Source organism: Micropterus salmoides, unplaced genomic scaffold, assembly GCF_014851395.1.
Source record: "Micropterus salmoides isolate LMB-PRFRI ecotype aquatic unplaced genomic scaffold, ASM1485139v1 Ms_hic_scaffold_19, whole genome shotgun sequence".
NCBI classification, from domain to species: Eukaryota; Metazoa; Chordata; class Actinopteri; order Centrarchiformes; family Centrarchidae; genus Micropterus; species Micropterus salmoides.
The window spans coordinates 15,263,435-15,280,290 of record NW_024041039.1 but is presented as its reverse complement, the minus strand read 5'-3'; the positions used below and the strand labels follow the sequence as shown (position 1 = coordinate 15,280,290).

The 16,856-nt window shown below is 42.2% G+C and overlaps 1 protein-coding gene and 1 long non-coding RNA gene across 5 annotated transcripts; one reads left to right on the top strand and one right to left on the bottom strand.

Moving 5' to 3' along the window:
- Nucleotides 1–2,045: 2,045 nt before the first annotated feature.
- On the bottom strand, nucleotides 2,046–16,412 carry e2f2 (E2F transcription factor 2). 4 transcript variants are annotated; one of them, XM_038728612.1, is made up of 7 exons: nucleotides 15,639–16,412; nucleotides 9,899–9,998; nucleotides 9,002–9,221; nucleotides 8,276–8,437; nucleotides 7,155–7,269; nucleotides 6,750–6,942; nucleotides 2,046–3,907 (listed from the first exon to the last, which is right to left on the bottom strand). In XM_038728612.1, exons 1-7 carry the CDS (start codon nucleotides 15,897–15,899, stop codon nucleotides 3,633–3,635), a joined length of 1,326 nt encoding a protein of 441 aa, XP_038584540.1. In that variant the 5' UTR covers nucleotides 15,900–16,412; the 3' UTR covers nucleotides 2,046–3,632. The 4 variants fall into 4 exon arrangements, with proteins under 4 accessions (XP_038584540.1, XP_038584543.1, XP_038584541.1 ...); XM_038728615.1 differs by having other exon boundaries at nucleotides 2,046–3,892; XM_038728613.1 differs by having other exon boundaries at nucleotides 2,046–3,892; nucleotides 6,750–6,945; nucleotides 15,639–16,411.
- On the top strand, nucleotides 9,228–9,954 carry LOC119910176. Its single transcript, XR_005445594.1, has 3 exons — nucleotides 9,228–9,304; nucleotides 9,671–9,701; nucleotides 9,887–9,954. It is a non-coding gene; the product is annotated as an uncharacterized LOC119910176 (long non-coding RNA).
- Nucleotides 16,413–16,856: the final 444 nt, after the last annotated feature.

Genomic DNA, 16,856 nt, shown 5'->3' with positions numbered 1-16,856 from the left:
CTCTGAGGTCTTCAGGCCAAGAGAGATCACACATTACACACACCTGTGCTTAAGGCTCTTCATTGGCTTCCAATTGGTTTTAGAGTGCATTTTAAAATTTTAACCATTACTCTTACATCCAGGATCTATTGCATGCACACACTTCTGGTCGCTCTCAGAATCAGAAGATTCTGAGGTCTCTGAGGTCTTCAGGCCAAGACCTTTTAACTGTTCCCAGAACACGTTTTAAAACAAGAGGTGATCGTGCTTTCTGTGTGGTGGCTCCAAGGCTCTGGAACTCTCTTCCTTTAGCCTTGAGAGCCTTAGACTCTGTGGAAACTTTTATAAAACACCTTAAGACACATCTTTTTAGACAAGCATTTAACTAGCCATATGGTTTTCTATTTAATGTGTTGTTTTTATTAGTTTTATTTTATTAAAATTTTTTACTGTGAAGCACTTTATGACCCCTCTAGTCTGTGAAAGGTGCTATATAAATAATGTTTACTTACTTATTTACTAACAGTCTCAGTCCAGTGTCATGCGTGTCATCTGCGGCATGGCTTCTCAGCTGGCAACATTTGTGCTGTAGCTGCCCGTCAACCCCACCCTCAGACAGGCAACCTCTCCAACATGCCAGTCATCACAGTTGGTATGGCAACAGATCCTTTTCCAGACCGGGAACAGGTAGTCCAACAAGTTTGTGATTCATAATCAATTGTAAATACATTGTTGTGTAAAATTCACAACATCAAAGTGTTGTTCAAGACACTGACTAGGAACTTTGAGAACAATTCGATTCACTTTTCTTTCCTCCTACCTGTTGGATAACTTCCATTTATACATTTAATATCTGTTAGATGGATAACAAAGTCTGTTTATACATCGTAGGAGAACCAAATCTGCACAGAACCAGGCTTTCATGCAAACACAACGTGTTCAGACTGCTACAACCATACCTTGTGCCAAAGCCAGATGAAGGCTTTCAGGAGCTCTAAATGAGATTGTGAATGACCTTTAAACACACCAAACATCTTACTAAATTGCTCCCACCCTTAATGAATATAATACTACTGTTGTGTCACTTTGTGGCCCTAAACAAAGACGTGCAATGTTTTGGCCACAGGTTGGTGGTGCTCATTGACTGTCACTTCAGCTACGCCATGCCACACACACCAAGAGGTTTTTAACTTTTTGTCAGTTTAACCGTTCAGTCAACAATATTTACTTCAGTCCCTTGTTCACAGTGGTTGGTCTCAAGGTTTGATAAAACAGAACTGAGGTAGTCTGCTGTTTAGATAGCATGTAAAACACACAGCCAAAGGCCAAGTATGGGTATGTGGTGTGTGACAATTCAGTTAATTAGCTCTTGTTAAACACATGAGCTGTTTTGCACAACACCTGTAAATAGACACTTAGCTCTAATGAAACCTGATGTTGGTTCAGAAGCAAACAGACACAAGAGTTTGCAGGAAACTGCTGTGGTGGCAAACTTTTTTTTGCTCCTCACTTGAGCCGTGTTGGAAACATTTGACCACTGTGGCGACCATAATAACTTTGTGTTTCCTGTCATAAACTGCCTAAATAGGTGAACATAGGTTGGACAAAGAATTTCTTGAGAGAGAACTGAGCTAGCATGTTGTATCACGAGCGATAAGGACATTTGATCTTAGATCATCATTCCCAAAGGGCAGTCAGTGAGCTTTGTACCTACACTGCTGTATTTCAGGAGATTGACAGCTGCACGTCATAGTCAACAAAAACTTGCAATTCTATACATACATCTTCCCTCCTGGGAGTCTAGTCCCATTTGTGAGCTTGTTTGCAAAGCAACCCCAACAAAAAATGAGAGCTCTTATGTCTTAAGTCTTATGGCTTAATTCCAGGAAAAGTCAGGTCACATAAAGAAATACACTGCAGAGGCTCATCATGTTTTACCATTCATGTTGATGTAGATGTCTTTCCAGTGCAGTTCTGTTGAAAGAGAAGAACTACACTTAAAAAAATGTCTACAGGAACTAAAGGTTTCTGACATGATAAGTGAGTAAAATAAAAGCAGAGCACAATTCAAGTGTAAACCATGGCTTTCGTATTTATTTAATCATTTCAAACAGACCACACATTACACAATATTAAGTGCTGCATGTCATACAAAAACAGTGCCTTGTAAAAAGGCCAGTATCAACTTTCAACACAATACATTCAGAAAAATAGGTATAAATACAAAACAAATTCTGTACAAATACCAGAAAAAATAATGCTCATTAAAAAAATACCTACAAATTCTGAATTCAAATTCTATAATCTACATTGTAAAAACTCACACACAGACACACCAAGACACCTATTTCCAAAGCTGTCAAATACACATTTTTCAAGTTTTGTTAGGACAGGACATGTAGCTTATCTCTGCAGCGTAGAGGGAAAGCCAAAAAAAAATATCAGCGTGAAATTCAAATTTTCAAATGTCTAGACGCTCCAAAACAAACTTTAACAGATAAAAGTTACAGCCGCGCTGACCTTGGATGCCTTTAAAAGCAATTCATTCAACAAAAGCTAAACTTACTACTCTAATTAAACTTTAATTACAATTAACCCCCTGCAACACAGATGCTGAATTTAATTTATTTTGGGTTATTTCCATAGAAATACAATAGCAGTTATTTAATCAAAAATCCTCTACTAAAATCAGCAGACTCACATCAATAGAGGAGCACCTGGATTTGAAACAAAGCTGCCAAACCAACATGTGTGAGTGTGACGCTCTTGCTTGTTCACGAAATACCCATTGTCAGTCGCCTGTCATGGCTACCTTTCACATTTTGGCACAGAGCGCAACAGGTACAAGGCCTGACATAAAGCTTAAGGCAGGAGAGCAAAAACCTGATCAACATTAGCACCTTCAAAAACAACAACAACAACAAAAAATCAGATTTTGCACGATACAGTATGTTCAAGCTGTTGTGGATCTAAAAGAAATGGTATTAAACACGTTATTCACAGCTTCATTTAGTCGATGTTGAAGACACTATGATGAAAAACACACCTGGGTATGGTTCTTGATGGCTTTAGCTTACTCCTATCCAGTGATTGAATCCATTAAAGCTGCATGGCAGTTAAAGCTGACATAATACAAGGCTGCCCCCTACGGGCCAAACAGTGGCACAAACATTTAGACTTTAGAAACAAGGAAGAAAGAAAAAAATTCCTGAGTTGTCACACTGTTAACACCCCCTGATCACCTGACCAAAATACATCAAATGATTTGTTGCTGGTGATGTGATACGCATAAGAAATCCTGTGTTTGTAGAAGTTTATACATTTTTATCTTTGTAGCGCAAATCTGAAAACGTGACAGAAAATCTCAAACAATCCCTGCCTTTCAAACAGTGTTTCCGAATGGTTGGAGATTTACTCACATCAGTGTCAATCTCAGCCTCACCCAACCTCCCATTCTGATCATTCTTTACAATCATCTGTAGAAACGATTTTTACTTTATCAAAACAAACAAAGAGGGTAACTCCTCCTTTGGAATCATTGACATTAAAACAGACATGGCAAAAACAAAGAGTGATGGCTTCATAGTGTAATATTTCCTACCTCGAGAAGTCAATTAAATATCCCTAAATCCCCCCCCCCTTTTATCTATACCTCAGCTCTTCAAAAGATCTCCAAGATCATATGTGTCGAAGAAATCTGACACTCCCTCCCCATCCTCCAGGCTCCAGAGGTAATCGTCATGGTCCAAAGGTGGAGAGAAATTGACAAAGGGGGTGTTGGGGTCTGGGGTGAAAGAGGTACCAGGGAGCTGGTCCTCTGTGATCTGAAGCAGGCTGGGGGGCAAACCCAGCAGACCCTCGACATCCAGCAGAGAGGAACTGGAGGCTGCAGCCGAGGAGGTGGCTGGAGCAGCTGTAGACAAGTTGGCTGTGTTTAGAATATGGACAGAGCAGAGTTTGGTTTAATTAATGGTGTGTGTTCCTACTGCAGAACAAAGGATAAGGATCTACACTTCCACCGGAAGTTCAAAACGTATCTTTATAGCCATAGATCAGAGGTCACTAATAGGCGGACCGCGGTCCGGATCCGGACCCATCTCATTAGACAATGGCTTTTTTCTGTCTAAAATTTACTTGTATGGCACTTTAAATTGCACTAAAGTGTATGAAATGTTTAAATGACTGATCGTTTGAGAAGAGGGGTGGTGATGGCGCAGTGGATAAGACATGCCTTCGATGTGAGAGACCTGAGTTCGAATCCACTGTGAGACATCAGTGTGTCTCTGAGCAAGACACTTAAGCTGATGATACACGGGGCAACTTTTTGCTGGGCAATGTTGCTGGTGCCAAGCCTGACCATGTTTTCAACGGATAGCGGTGGGACAGGGCGGGTGGAAGAAGGGAATTAAGGTAGTAATCTTAACTCATTACCATTGATGGCAACATTGCCCAGCACCGTTGCTCTAAAAGTTGGTCTGTGTATCATCAGCTTTAACCCCTAGTTGCTCCGGAGGTGTGCGACCTCTGACATATACAGCAATTGTAAGTCGCTTTGGTTAAAAGAATCAGCTAGATGAATAAATGTATATTAAAGGACTAGTTTGACATTTTGGGGAAACACTTGCAGGGAGTAAGATGAGAACATTGATATATCGCTCATGTTTATTCATCAAGTATGGCGCCGTTAGCTTAGCATAATACTGAAAGTTCTACCAATGCCTCTAAAGCTCCTTAAATAACACTTATGGATTATTAAAACAGTAATCCATCGATTTATCGCAGCACTCGGACTGGACAGTTGATTTGTTGTTGTTGTCTGTGTTATGCAAGTGGCTAATGTAGCCTCAAGTTTCTACATACAGTGCTTTGCGACAACAACAAATAACAAATAAAAAACTGAAAAATTGGGCGTGCAAAATTATTCAGCCCCCTTAAGTTAATACTTTGTAGCGCCACCTTTTGCTGCGATTACAGCTGTAAGTTGCTTGGGGTACGTCTCTATCAGTTTTGCACATCGAGAGACTGAAATTTTTGCCCATTCCTCCTTGCAAAACAGCTCGAGCTCAGTGAGGTTGGATGGAGGCGTTTGTGAACAGCAGTTTTTAGTTCTTTCCACAGATTCTCGATTGGATTCAGGTCTGGACTTTGACTTGGCCATTCTAACACCTGGATATGTTTATTTGTGAACCATTCCAGTGTAGATTTTGCTTTATGTTTTGGATCATTGTCTTGTTGGAAGACAAATCTCCGTCCCAGTCTCAGGTCTTTTGCAGACTCCATCAGGTTTTCTTCCAGAATGGCCCTGTATTTTGCTCCATCCATCTTCCCATCAATTTTAACCATCTTCCCTGTCCCTGCCCCTGTCAGTGGGGATGGTGTGTTCATGAGCTGTGTTGCTTTTACGCCAAACATAACGTTTTGCATTGTTGCCAAAAAGTTCGATTTTGGTTTCATCTGACCAGAGCACCTTCTTCCACATTTGGTGTGTCTCCCAGGTGGCTTGTGGCAAACTTTAAACGAGACTTTTTATGGATATCTTTAAGAAATGACTTTCTTCTTGCCACTCTTCCATAAAGGCCAGATTTGTGCAGTATACGACTGATTGTTGTCCTATGGACAGAATCTCCCACCTCAGCTGTAGATCTCTGCAGTTCATCCAGAGTGATCATGGGCCTCTTGGCTGCATCTCTGATCAGTCTTCTCCTTGTATGAGCTGAAAGTTTAGAGGGATGGCCGGGTCTTCGTAGATTTGCAGTGGTCTGATACTCCTTCCATTTCAATATTATCGCTTGCACAGTGCTCCTTGGGATGTTTAAAGCTTGGGAAATCTTTTTGTATCCAAATCCGGCTTTAAACTTCTCCACAACAGTATCTCAGACCTGCCTGGTGTGTTCCTTGTTCTTCATGACGCTCTCTGCGCTTTAAACGGACCTCTGAGACTATCAGAGCAGGTGCATTTATACAGAGACTTGATTTCACACAGGTGGATTCTATTTATCATCATTAGTCATTTAGGTCAACATTGGATCATTCCGAGATCCTCACTGAACTTCTGGAGAGAGTTTGCTGCACTGAAAGTAAAGGGGCTGAATAATTTTGCACGCCCAATTTTTCAGTTTTTTATTTATTAAAAAAGTTTGAAATATCCAATAAATTTCGTTCCACTTCATGATTGTGTCCCACTTGTTGTTGGTTCTTCACAAAAAATTACAGTTTTATCTCTTTATGTTTGAAGCCTACAATGTGGCAAAAGGTCGAAAAGTTCAAGGGGGCCGAAAACTTTCGCAAGGCACTGTATTTAGTAGTACTCCCAAGACCTGTTAAACTATTATTTGTGATTTTACAGGGAGTTTTGTGCTGTAATATTCGTCAGTTTTTCCCACCTTTGTGTGTATAGATTAAAAAGATGACATAACATGTTACTCAGTGAGCTTTAGAGGTGCGGGAAGGTGTATTTTCTCACGTTGGACAGAGTCAGACAAGCTATAGTAGGCCGCTTCCTTCCGTCTTCATGCTAAGTTAGGCTACTTGCCTACTAGTTCCGGCTTCTTATCTAATGAATGATGTGTATATCCCTTTAGTTTTTACAGTGTAAACTTACAAAGGAAATACCTCAAATAGCAAAGTAGCTCCCTGAAACCGGTGCATTGGTGGAGTCAGGGCGTCACACATAACTTATTGTTACTCATCAACCGCTTAGCTGCCAGTGGAAAAATAAAGTCAGAATCTTACTGTACTGTGTACTGTGTGGCACAGAAAGCCCAGCTTACATTCAACAGGCTCCTCTTTGATGCTGTAGCTTGGTGGCACCACCTGGGTTGCAGTTGGAGGACCCAGGGGTTGTGGGAACTCCTTTTTAGGGGTGACGCTTTTAACTGGGCTGGCATCTTCGAGACCCTCTTCCGGACACAGGTAGACTTCAATGGGGCCATTCTTGCTCTTTAAATAGATCTGTAATGACCCCTGCTGTAAGGAGAGGATGCAGAAAAGGACAGATTTTTTTAAAATATACGTACAGTCCTAGCTGATAGTTTCATTGCATGTGTCTTTTGGAGAGCTTTACCAGCAATTACATTTGTTTTGAGTGTAGAGTTGTACTACTATGCAGTGACCTAAAAACTGAAAGAGGTCACAAGGAAACACATTGCAAGATGCAAGCAACGATGTGCTCTCACCCCTGCTGTGTCTGGCACCTCCAGTTTGGTGTCAGCTGGGGCTTTGACAGCAATGACTGTCTGGTCTCGGAGACTGCCGTTGGAGCGGATGTCCTGATATGTCACATAGCCCAGCGTACAACATGGGGTCAAGGGTAAGAACTGCTGCAGAAATTAAGTGAATATTTGCATGTGTAATGACGCACAGAAGACCAGCAGAGAAAGACGTAGATACACAAGATTTGAGAAAAAGAGGAAAGCTGAGATGTGGGCCCTATTGCAAGACACTGAGAGTCACTGGTACAGTTTGCAAACATTTAATTAAACAAAAGAGAGTTAAGCTTACATGTGTTGGTGAGAGGGCAGAGAGTCCATTACGTGGAAAAACAAAAATCTAAAACAGATTTTCCACATTATCGAGGAAGGTATCAAAAATACAGAGACAATTAGTAACACTCGTCATGTGATAATGACATGGCAAGGACTAAACAGAACTATAAATACAGCCACACAAACGAACAGGGAGGGTCACAAGCAGGTGGAACACATTAGGGACTAATCAAGACAACAGGAAACAAAGCATGAGATTAAGGCCCTGTCTACACAAACACAGGTATTTTCAAAACTTTTACTTTTTCTTCGCGGTTTGGCCGTTCGTCCACACATAGACGCAGTATCAGGTCACTGAAACCGAACATTTTTTAAAACTCCTGCCAGGGCGAGAATTTTAAGAAATGACGCTTGCAGTGTTGTCGTGTTGACAGTACAACCGGAGTTTTTGCCTTGTGATGTCTGAGTGTGCGCCGTTATCTGCTGTATTTGATGTCAGATTGTGTGTCACTGCCTGTTTTGTTTCCAATTTTATTAGGCTCTGATTGGCCAACATGGCTTTACGGTTAGGGTCATATTGCTGCCTGTGGTTTGGCATGCTCTTGACAGCGCTTGATAGCGTGTTGTGTTTTCATGTTTTCATGTAGACAGAGAATTCTTTTTTCAACAAAGGAGGAAAAACTCTGGTTATAAAAATACCCATGCCTGTGTGGACTAGGCCTAAAACCACAGACAGGTGAAAACCAAACTGAAACAGGAAACAGGACAAACACGCTGACACACACATACACGGAGCTGCATGTAAAGGATATCTCTGATTATCTTCATTTTCGGTGAGTTGTTTGAGTTGTGCAGTGCTGGAGTGGACCAATTCGTCCAGAGATCTCTCTACTATCTCCAGGTCTCCAAGCTCTTTCCTCAGGGCACAAGCCTTCTCTCCTCCACCTGCACCGCCCTCAAATACATCTCCAACCCTACAACGAGACATCAGAAATTGCTGTAGCTGTTATAATAACACACAGACACACAGTGTAACAGATAGTAATCACTCTACAGCGAGGTTGTTCAACGTCGTCTAGATATGTTGCAATGGCCATTTACAGCCGCTAGGGGGCACATAAACTAAGTGTAAGCAGGAATAATCACAGGGCCAAACAACAGCTTTTCAATAAATATAACTGGATTGCTTTTTACTGAAAGGTGCAGTAGTACTAATATTGCTTCTGCTCAGTGTATCTAATGGACACATTATTATAAACACCTTTGAATATGATGCAATCTATCAGCACAGTGTGCCAAACAAACTGCACAACATCCACTCTATGGTCAACATCCAACAGGCTTGGATGTTAAAACCTGTCAGAGCTGTTTGACAGAAGCAAATAAACTGTTTTTAAGTATGTGAGAGAGATGTGTACTCAGGGCTGAATTGTGACTTATTAATAAGGGTCACATGATACACTGTATCAGACTAATATCATTGTATAAGACTATTGTCACTCCTCATATAACATGTCTTCCTCTGCATCGGTACTCACAGCCACTGGATGTTGTTCTTGGACTTTTTTCGGATGAGCTGGACTCCCTCCAAGACGTTAGTGATGTCATAGATGCGTCTCTTCTGGACCTCTAGAACCTCAGTGGCCCAGTTCAGGTCAAGAACTCCATCAGGAGACTCAGCGATCAGACCCACAAATTTCTTGGTCAGCAGGCCCAGGGACGTGTCGTACCGTGTCCGCTCACCTGGAGACTTTGGAGCTGAGAGCAAAGATCCAGACAAAGGCACATGAGAGGAGAACAGCACCGATTTGACAAAGATTTGTAAATATTTAACCGCAAAGGTAAGCATGAAAATAGGTCAACATATTTCAGAAGAAATTTCAGGACTTCATTCAGTGGATCTGCTGATGATGTAGAGAACGGATGCATGTACTTCTTAAATTAGTCATTCAGGCTGTTGTCATGAAAAGAAACCTTAGCATAATTCCTCTGTGAATGTGACTCGCGTTGCATTCTGATTTGATCTTGTTCACTGATTGCAAGCAATCTTTACAGAACAGATGTCACCTCACAGTGAAAGCTCTCTATTACCCCAGTGGTTTGAAATTGACAAAGTCAAAGCTGATCTATTGCTGTTCTTATAATTAAATTGGAATATTCCATATTATTATTCTATATTCTACTTTCTTTTTATTTCCCTGTTTCAGTGTTTTGAGTGTGCCTCCTGCTCCCCATGAAGTAAGGGTCTCTCTTTGAATTACTTCTTCTTTTTTGTACTGTTAAAAAAAATCTGACTAGAAGAGCTACAGAGATGTTATCAGCACAGACACCAATTCTAGTCGTGTTGGCATCTCTAGGATCTACCCACAAAACCCACTACATTACCACACCTCTCTCACATCTATCTCTCCTCTTATCCACAGTGGTGTACTCACTCCTTGGACTTGGTATTCTGGCTGTGATGCTGCCTTTGCCTTTTGGAGTGCGAAACTCTGGCAAGTAAAGAGGGTCCTCTAGATCCAGCTTCCTTTTAGCCTAGAGAGAAAAGTTTATGTGCATTAGGAAAAAAAGAAAAATATAAGAGCAAAGAAGGTGTTTCATATAGTTGCAGCGCTCACTCTGACCTAACTATTTCCGAGACTGCTCGCTGCTGGAAACAATCATGCAACCTTCCTGCTCTGCAAATCCCACTGACTAACATTAAAAGTTAAATCATGAGAATGAAGTGTGTTGGGCAGTCCATCCATGAAACTGTGACATCAGTGCTGCCAAATGTGCAAAACAGAGGGTTGTTGGAAAGTGTTGTAAATGTGCCAACAGCCCTCAAGTGCAAGAACAAAGCACCCCCCTCACACTTTCCCAAGCACTTCAAGGGGTCTGATCACGTGTGTGTGTGTGTGTGTGTGTGTGTGTGTGTGTGTAGGGAAGGGGGGGGGGATGCAAGGAAATCCTTGGAATGACTCAATGACCTCTCCTCTCCCTTTCTAGCTTTCCTACGTCACCTTTCTTCTACAGTTTAACACACAGGCTTGCCACATACACACACACACACAGATGATTACTTGACTATAACTGTAATTCGTCGTAGACTAATACCTGCAGCTTTAATCAAACGCGCAAACACAAGCTTTGGACCAAACTAAATAACTTTATGTGAACATTGTTTTTTTTCATTGACCTACACAGCAACATAACAAATAGGAAAATCACATGAACCCAGTTTCCCTCTCAGGATTGAGAAATGACCAACTGTCTGAAAAGTGACAAGTTGCACAAACTGGCGACACCCTAACATGCAGGATTCCTGCCAGTTAATAGTTAACTCCAACAAATGTTCACAACAGACGAGAAAGTTTGCAGTCAATCTGTAATCATTCCCCTCATCACGCAGTGAATCCACACAAAACTGACTGGACTAACGAGGTGTGGAATTTTGCTATACGTTACCGAGGCTGCTGGATAATTTGTAGAATCTGGTTAGGACCTCACCTCAGTCACCTAATTGTGTCCTCTCCTATTCTTTCATCTGTGTTGTCTTTCAAACCCACTTTTTTCTCTGTTTCCTCATAAGAACCTGGCAAGAATAATCCCTTTTTGGCACCACAGTGTTTTAGCTAATAGGTTTAGAGAGATGGGAAAAGTGGTGAATTGAATAAACCATGTGTGGATGTGCCTGTGTGAGTGTGGGGATCATGAAGGCTGCCATTGTCCCAGTGTGCTCCCTGACATATCCACCTGTTGACTGGCGACATCTGGAGCTGCACAGCAAGTGTGGGCGCTGTTGGCGGGGCAGCTTTTAATCCCAACAGCATACAAGCAGCCATACAGAAAGTTCAGTAGGACACAGAAATACAGAGTTCAGGGCAGTGACAGTGAGCGGCACTGAAAAAACACCTCTTGTGTGTTTAAAAGCTGTGTTTAAATTGGATCTGAGTCCTAACAGTAGCTGTCAAGCACCAGGAGAGAGAGGAATAAGATGACTTTAGGTGGAGTGTCTACAAGCAGTGACAGCTGTAGTTTAAAGAAGATCTGTCTGGTTTTACACGATTGTCTAATTCTTTCAGTCCCTGCATAAGTACTGTATGGGGGGAAAACAGCTGTCTCTTAAGGTTCAAAACATCCATGATCTAAATGTGCAGATCAAGCTGCACCAGGTCTACATTTTTCACACTTGTAGGTTTAAGTCCCAGCCACAGGCACAGTGACATGTTGTAAGAGGGGAACCAACGGTTTCACCCTGCAGCTGTAAAGGTTAGGGTGGGGGCTTGGGTGCTCCCTTCTTTGCATGAGGGACTTATCTGGTGAGTCAACCATATTACGCAAACACCAATTCAGCTGTTGGAAAGTCCGGCTGATGTCTTTCTTTTACTCGCTTTACAGACCACTGAGAGGAAACAGCAATCATAAAAACATGGTAATGATTTATAGGCCAGCACACAGGCATGTTGCTTGAGACATATATCAGGACACAGAAAAGATCCTGAGAGACTAAATCAGATGATTTGGATCAGTCTTTGGCAGAAAGCTGGGCATTATAGTAGCACATGTTGCTCGATTTAAAATCAGGTCCCATGTAGTTTCTGTGCAGCAAGCCACTGTTTAGGCCAAATGCTGTTGGATGAAATGGGAAAGTCATGAGCCAAATACACTCCTATTCGCTCTTTATCACCAACACTCACTCCACTCGCGTTTGCTATAACCTCACCCTGCCTTGCATGCCCCAGTTCCACCCGCACGTGGCTTCTTCTGTTTGCTGGAAATTCTTTGGCTGATTCCCTGATTTACTGCCGTTTACTGGCGTTTCACACAAAGTCACAGTCACGTGCAGGTCTTCTGCAGTCTGGCCTCTCTTCAAACCAACAAACCTCTGTCAGGCTGTTGCTCAGATTTCATCCAAGCCAAGGGCAAGTTACAGTATGCCTGCAAAATAAATATCTCTCTCCTATGTACACAACCACCTCACTACCACACCCTTGGGTAGTCAAAAGAGAAACAATGCCATTGCTGATGAGCTTTTCAACGTGTCCCCGAAGAGGTAAAGGAGAAGGGTGGATCAGCCAATTTGGGTTGGTGGTGGGGGGGCCTGCTTTGAAATGCAAAATCTCCCTATTGAGGGTGCTATGCTTCAGGGCCAGCGCCAGCCTGAGGTTGGAGAAAAACAAGGTGAATGAGAGAGATAGACAAGTAGAGAGAGACTTTAGTTGCATATAGTTGGCAATGTGACCAATGTCACACCAGAGTGTCATCAGCCTGATGGGGCCTCACCAGACCGGCTCAGGGGGGAATCTCTGAAAGTAATTTAAGTGGGAAGTTATGCACAAAAGCTTGTAGAAGAGGTTTGTTTCCCTACAAATGGGCAGAAAGATTCACAAAGCCGGTATCTATGCTGATGCAGTCGCATTACATGACAATCTGGGAACATACACGTGTGACATTAACCAAGAATAAGTGGGACATTGTTTCTGGTCGACATTATGCAGATGCATCTTGTGCCGCAAGTGATTGGAAGTAGCCATCACCAGAGAGAAAGGGCTTCCCTGGACTTTGGAGGGAGGTCTGAATCCTGTTACACATTTACATCCCTATCAAGCGGAAAAACAGGGGTGACACAACATCATCAACAGCCTACACAACTTTTTTCTATTTTCAAACGCACCGTGAGCTTTGAAGCGTGGGATTATGCACGACTGTTGTATAGATGCATTTAGTTTGTTTGTACTTAAAAGGACTCAGATTTGCATGGTGAGCCAAGCATAACATAGCGGTTATTATGTTGTTTAAGTTGAAGGAAGTCAGCTGTACACAAAGAAGCAACACTTCCTCTAAAGGAGCCGTGACTGAACATGCAATGAAGCTGCTGTGTCAGCAAGCACACGAAGAAGACACTGCTTTCTTGAAGTTTAGTAATGACTTGAAGTAATTCTTTTGTACTGAGCTGTCCTCAGTCATGACAACACATAAAATGGCAAGGCAACATGTCCTGAGTCAGTCAGGCACTCACTCACAAAAAGAAAATAAATGCATCTATTGATATGCCATGCACAACTGTTACTGCAGACATCACCCAGACTAACACAGCCTACTTATGCTTTGACAGGTTGCACGAAACATGAGAATTTAGTCTAAACCAGCTGCAGCAGTGATGCTCTGTGGCTAACACCTTCTTTTGGACACTGCTCTGTGCGTCTAGAGTCCCAGCCTAGATTTGAGGAATTTGGAGTAGACAAACGCTCCCAGCATTCAAGTAACAAAATGCATGGATGATAAAACGAAAAAGTGGGAGTGAGAACATCACCTCCAAGAAGATTTTGAGGCAGACGAAGGAAGAAAAAAATGCTTTAGGATCCTTACAGCCCACTGTGTTGTCATTTTTAGAAAAGGGAATTAAAAGGGATTACTATCTATTATTACTGTTATGACGAGCTTCAGCCCATCACCTTACACATAGCATAATTTGTAAGACCTTAAAGCTTTATGGTGCTTTTCCCCCCGTAGAACTGAAAGTTTACTTAATTTACTGAAATCTGGTGAGGAAGTTTCATAATCATAGGACTTTGGGACTTTTGAAACCTGCTCTGCATTTCAAACTTGCTCTGCAGTTTCAAAAGTGCATCACCCTTCCACGTCAATCAAGATCTAATTTTTGGGGTGAATTACACATGTAGAACCTGTGACAGTGTCCAACAGCTGAGAACATCAGCTTTTTATTCAAGGCGAGAAAAAAAACCCTAAAGTTAATGTTATCACAACAGATCCAAATACTTTTATTTAGACTATGCACTGGACACCATTATCAGTGTGAAAACACATTCAGCATACTGGCTCTATCAGTAACTCGTCACCATCCTCTGATGATAGCATAGCAGTATATATGTATAATAAACTCCGACAGCCCACATCCAAGACACTCTATATTAGCTTGGGCCCATTAGAGGCAAAGTATCTGTCATATGAACTGGCCTTAATGCTGGATTAAAGGAGGAATTCATGTGAACATATAATATGTACAAACTCAAGAATATATAGAGACTTGAATTATAATTAAATTCACCTTGGCATATGATAAGCCAGGTGGCAGCCTATTTCTCACTTTACTTATGTCCAACTAATCCGCTTGAAGGGCCTATAAGTGAATACAGGCTCCAAGGGCAGGGGGTTAACATGATATTTGGAAACCCTGCACACACTAACCCCTAACCCATTTAGCCTTACTGCAAGTCCCTAAATCTAAACGACTGCGAGGCTGGCTGGCTCGAATGAAGAGACCACATATATCAAGCAAGCAGCAGGTGTAGAGCGCTACCACGTTGCTGAGTTTGGGCAAATCCTCTCAGATCATAAAGCTTTTCATATAAGCCTCTAGGAAAAAGATATAGGTATACAGCCCTCATTGGATCATTCTTACTTAAACTTGTGTCTCTAAGAGTTCTTTTCATCTGAGCATACACACCAGTTGTTCAGTTATGACCCCTGATCTCCACCTTGATCCTACAGTGACATGAACAGGTTAAGCAGGTCCTATAATGACAGGTGCAGTTGGAGCAGCTGTCCTATGGGTGTAATCAAAAAAATCTGTCCAAATACAAGTGTTACTAATGACCCGGGAACATTTCTAGTCAAATTAGAGCTGATCGTAGGTCACCAAATGGTTTATAGAACAGATACAAAATGAGAATAAAGTGCTGTGTTTACATTAGTATCCTCCACCAGCCTAGTCATGCCTGGCATTGTTTGATTGTGTAAAAGCCACCCCGGCTATCTCCCACTGTGAGGGCCATTCATTCGTCCTTTTCACATGAGAGGGGCCCCAAACACTCTCCAAACACTATCATCATCACCCCCCACCACCACCACCACCAAAACACACAGCTTCTGGTCTTGTCTGGCTACAGCTGGACTGCGAGAAAATGTGTCACACAAAAGTTAACATGGCAGGCTATGGGAACACACCATTCTCACACACACACATCCAGCAGCAGTCACAGTGGCTCCTCTGTGGCTTATCACGTCAAAACATATTTGAATGTGCCCCAAACCCTGCTAAACATGCATACCAATGGAAATCCAGAATCATTCCGCCCACATGCAGACGCACAACTCAGTGTACTATAGACACTTAGTAATTTGTAAGTTCATTTGAAAGTGTGTATTTGTTGTGTACTGCAGTGTCTTTACCGGCAGTCGCCCGGATGATGATCTGATGGGTTTAGCCTCCGGTCCGTGGGGGGTTGAATAAAGGCTGTTGGCTCTTTGTTCGGCTGCGGCGGTGTTGCAGATCTGGGTGAAATAGCCGGCCGGTACCGTGCTCATTAGCGGGCTGGACAGTCCGGTGCTGAAGAACTCGGTCTTCACTCCTCCGGTGGACAAAACCTTCATCTTCTGCTGAGAACAAGGCTGCCCCACTACCGGAGAGACGCCTTTAGGCATCCGCATCATTTTCCTGAGTAACGTTAAACTAAATTTAACCGGATTGGTCAAGCGAAGGGAGAAGTACTCAATGCTCTGCTAAATCGTTCCCTGTTGTTAGCAAGTTGCTGCTACTAGAAGTATACAAATATATTTCCTGTGAATATAATAACAAAATAGCCAGGAGCAACTCACACAGCTGAGATCAGCCAATTAAATATAAAATGCATGAGTTAAACAGGCGGTTAAGTCGTATTTTCTAGTATTATTCGTCAGATAATACAGTAGACTGGTAGCTTTCCTTATCCTTTGTCCGGTAGTGCAGAAGAAACTTGCCTTACAAGTTATTTAAAAACATGCTGCCTAAATAAATAAGCAATTTGAAACATCCTGTATTTTAAAGTCCAACAGCAGAAGGCTTCCAGGTCTCATTGAGATCGGGTTCCACCTTGAGATTTACAACTTATTGTGACTCCCTCTGATGCGGAATCCGACCCGGTCTGTGTCTCCTGTCCGTCCACCTCAGAGCTCCCCTCTCCACACAAGGACAAGAGTTTAGGAAGAACAGTTTTTTTTTTTACCGCCAAACTTCGTCCCGCGAAATTTAGATCTCCCGCGGTTGGAACTCGCCTCTGATTGGCTCATGGCACGTTCGGCGTGTCATATTTGCATAAAACAGTTGTATGCCAGTGGGGCTGCCCGTCTTAAAGAGGCAGTAGCGTAATTGTGGGACATCATGTTCTTTTATTACCAGGCAACTTGAAGACAATAGCTACTTGAATTTGAATGAGGTCAGTCTATAAAATCAGACGTATAATGAGTGTATTGTAACTTTTGTGGTTATTACAGGCCATGATAAGCACCAATTTTACCAATATCTTGCATCACACATTGCACTAAGCTTCTACTTCCTTGCCTGTCCATAAATACAAAACTCATGTTGTTTAAATTAACAGAACTTTATTCTAAATGCTAGTCAAGATTCTA

Coding starts and splice junctions, on each gene's coding strand:
- e2f2 (XM_038728611.1), bottom strand. CDS start 15,899: ATGATGCGGATGCCTAAAGGCGTCTCTCCGGTAGTGGGGCAGCCTTGT. Junction 9,222..9,898: donor CAGAATACCAAGTCCAAGGA/GTGAGTACACCA, acceptor CTTTGCTCTCAG/CTCCAAAGTCTCCAGGTGAG. Junction 7,270..8,275: donor GAAAATGAAGATAATCAGAG/ATATCCTTTACA, acceptor CCCATGTTGTAC/GCTGGGCTATGTGACATATC.